Genomic DNA, 3,071 nt, shown 5'->3' on the forward strand with positions numbered 1-3,071 from the left:
AATTTTAATCAGATACATAGATTACCAAGGATTAGTACCACTATCAACTGTAGGCTATACAAAATATTTTAGCCTATGTACTGCGTAATGATACATTTAGATTATATGGAGGTATTTTATCAATGACATTCCAAAGTATTGATCCTTTCATTTCTTTAAAAAAAATAAAAAATGAATAGGCTTGAAGCTGTAATTCTAAAAGTAACATTGTAAAAATAAATAAAACAAATACGTAGCCTAAATTCCCTTTAGTATCAGATCATAACAATAAGAGCCTAAACCTAAACAATACTCAGTCTGCTCTCATAGTGCAGTCTATGTTATGTCCATTATATTTTGATTACGCATATGTTGCCCATTCAGTCAGGCATAGCCTATGTCATCATCCGATGAAAGCGACATCATACAGACATTGTAGATTATATGGCTATTCATGACAATAACACTGAACACTGATAAGCCAACGAACTTTCCCACTGAAAAAAACACAACAACAACTCTGTTTCGATTCGGGGGTAAATATGCAACACTTAGGCCTACAACCTACCGAACTACCGAACATCAATACCTGTTTTTGACTCAAGGACGAATCGAAAGATCACAGTAGGTTTGAACCTGTGTGGTACACTATAGCGGTGCACACTCCACCTGACAGATACAGTATGCACCGCCACATCACGATTAGCCATCATAGAAAAAAATTGTAATCGCAACTGTATTCTCTCCATCATCATACTCCATATAAAGTGAAAGCATTTACACATCCGTGAATATCTTTTTGATATTCACGCAGTTTTGGATATTCTCATTGGTGAAGTTGGGGTGTTTATACCCACTGTTGATGCCCTCTTCTATATATTCCGACTTGCTCAGAGATGAGGTGCTACGAGTCCTTTTCAGCTCATCTGTGGCTGAGGGTAGGTGCTCGCAGCTGCTGACATGCAAGTACTGTGCGTGCTCTTCTCCATCAGTCTCCCTATGATAAAAGTAATTGAAGTTGGAGACAATAACTGGCACAGGGAGAGCAATAGTCAACACTCCGGCAATAGCACACAATGACCCAACAATTTTGCCACCAATGGTCACAGGGTGCATGTCTCCATATCCGACAGTAGTCATGGTGACCACAGCCCACCAAAACGCATCTGGGATGCTTGTAAAACTGGATGACGGGTCATCGGCCTCAGCAAAGTAAACAGCACTTGAGAAAAGGACAACTCCAATAAAAAGGAAAAATATCAACAGTCCAAGTTCCCTCATGCTGGCCTTTAATGTCTGCCCTAAAATCTGTAGCCCCTTAGAGTGCCTGGAGAGCTTGAAGATGCGAAAGACTCTCACGAGCCTTATCACTCTGAGAATGGCCAGGGACATGGCTTGCTGACCATTACCCTGCTTCTCAGCCAGTTCTGTCCCCAACGTGATAAAGTATGGAAATATGGCGACAATGTCGATGATGTTCATTATGTTTTTTGAGAACGTGGATTTGCTGGGGCACGCGAAGAACCTGACCAGCAACTCAAAAGAGAACCATATTATGCAAAGTGTCTCTATCACAAAGAAAGGGTCGGTGAATGGATTTACGTGGTAGGGGGCTGTCCCGTTGACTGTAAATGCCACAGTGACAGGGTCCCTGTCATCCCGAAACTCAGGCAAGGTCTCCAAACAGAATATAACAATTGAGATTAAAATTACAAGCACGGAGACTATGGCTATTCCCCTAGCTGGCCCAGAGCTTTCAGGGTACTCAAACAAAAGCCAAACCTGCTTTTGGAATTCATTATCTGGTAAAATACGTTCCTCTTCTTTTATGAATCCTTCATCCTCTCGGAATTTTTCCATAGCATCTTCCCCGAGTTGATAGAAATTGATCTCCTCAGAGAAGATGTCAATGGGCACGTTAACAGGTCTCCTGATGCGCCCTCCTGACTGGTAATAATAGAGAATGGCATCAAAGCTGGGTCGGTTCCTGTCGAAGAAATACTCGTTCCTCAGTGGGTCAAAGTAACGCATCCTCTTTCTCGGGTCCCCGAGCAACGTTTTGGGGAACTGATTGAAAGTTTTTAATTGAGTTTCGAAGCGTAAACCTGAAATGTTGATAACCACCCTATCGCAGCCGAGCTCTTGCTCATATCGATCCACAGACAGGTGTCTCGAAAGCGCCATTGACTCCAACATATTCTCAACTGTAATTACGCCCTTCTCCGTCTCTGAGTAACGGTGGTTCTCAACGTTGTTGCCTCTGGGTCTCATCGAGCAGGGTGAGTCGATGAGGTTGAAGTGGTCATCCATACAGGTGGTATTGAGGGGTCAGACTGCTACGCGCCTCCTCTAGCCAAACCCCCATACACCCTTAGTGTACTTTGTGTAATAACTACGTAAAATGTTTATGAACGTCTTAAATTATTATGTGAGGTGCAGTCATATTCAGGTGCTGATTGGTCAAATAGCGTTATTTGACATGCATCTTTTTTGACACGCTAAGATCCAAATGGCGTTCCATATATTATTAATGTTACGCACGGCCACAAAACATGGCTCATAATGAATCATCAGATCAATCTCTTGCAATTGTTGACCTACTCATACCAAAAAGGAATTATACCCCAATCACTGCTATTTTATGTGTACATTTTATCATGAATAATCATAATTCGCTCTTTATGTAGAGAATGTGTCAGTAATACACTATATACACAAAGGTATATTGCACCCCTTCATATTAGTGGATTCAGCTATTTCAGCCACACCCGCTGCTGACAGGTCTATAAAATCGAGCACACAGCCATGCAATCTCCATAGACAAACATTGGCAGTAGAATGGCCTTACGGAAGAGCTCAGTGACTTTCAACATGGCACTGTCATAGGATGCCACCTTTTCAACAAGACAGTTCTTCAAATTTCTGCCCTGATAGAGCTGCCCTGGTCAACTGTAAGTGCTGTTATTGTGAAATGGAAACATCTTGGAGCAACAATGGCTCAGCGGCGAAGTGGTAGGCCACAGAGCTCACAGAATGGGACCGCTGAAGTGCGTAGTGTGTAAAAATCGTCTGTCCTCGGTTGCAACACTCAC

At 42.4% G+C, this 3,071-nt stretch overlaps 1 protein-coding gene across 1 annotated transcript; it reads right to left on the reverse strand.

The window, feature by feature from the left end:
- Positions 1-756: 756 nt before the first annotated feature.
- On the reverse strand, positions 757-2,289 carry LOC311134284 (potassium voltage-gated channel subfamily A member 3-like; the record flags this gene model as incomplete). The annotated part of the gene is made up of 1 exon (XM_084167918.1): positions 757-2,289. One exon carries the CDS (start codon positions 2,287-2,289, stop codon positions 757-759), a length of 1,533 nt encoding a protein of 510 aa, XP_084024044.1.
- Between the last annotated feature and the right edge of the window lie 782 nt (positions 2,290-3,071).

The sequence above is a fragment of the Coregonus lavaretus genome (assembly GCF_964263955.1).
Source record: "Coregonus lavaretus genome assembly, chromosome: 8".
In the NCBI taxonomy this organism is placed as follows: Eukaryota; Metazoa; Chordata; class Actinopteri; order Salmoniformes; family Salmonidae; genus Coregonus; species Coregonus lavaretus.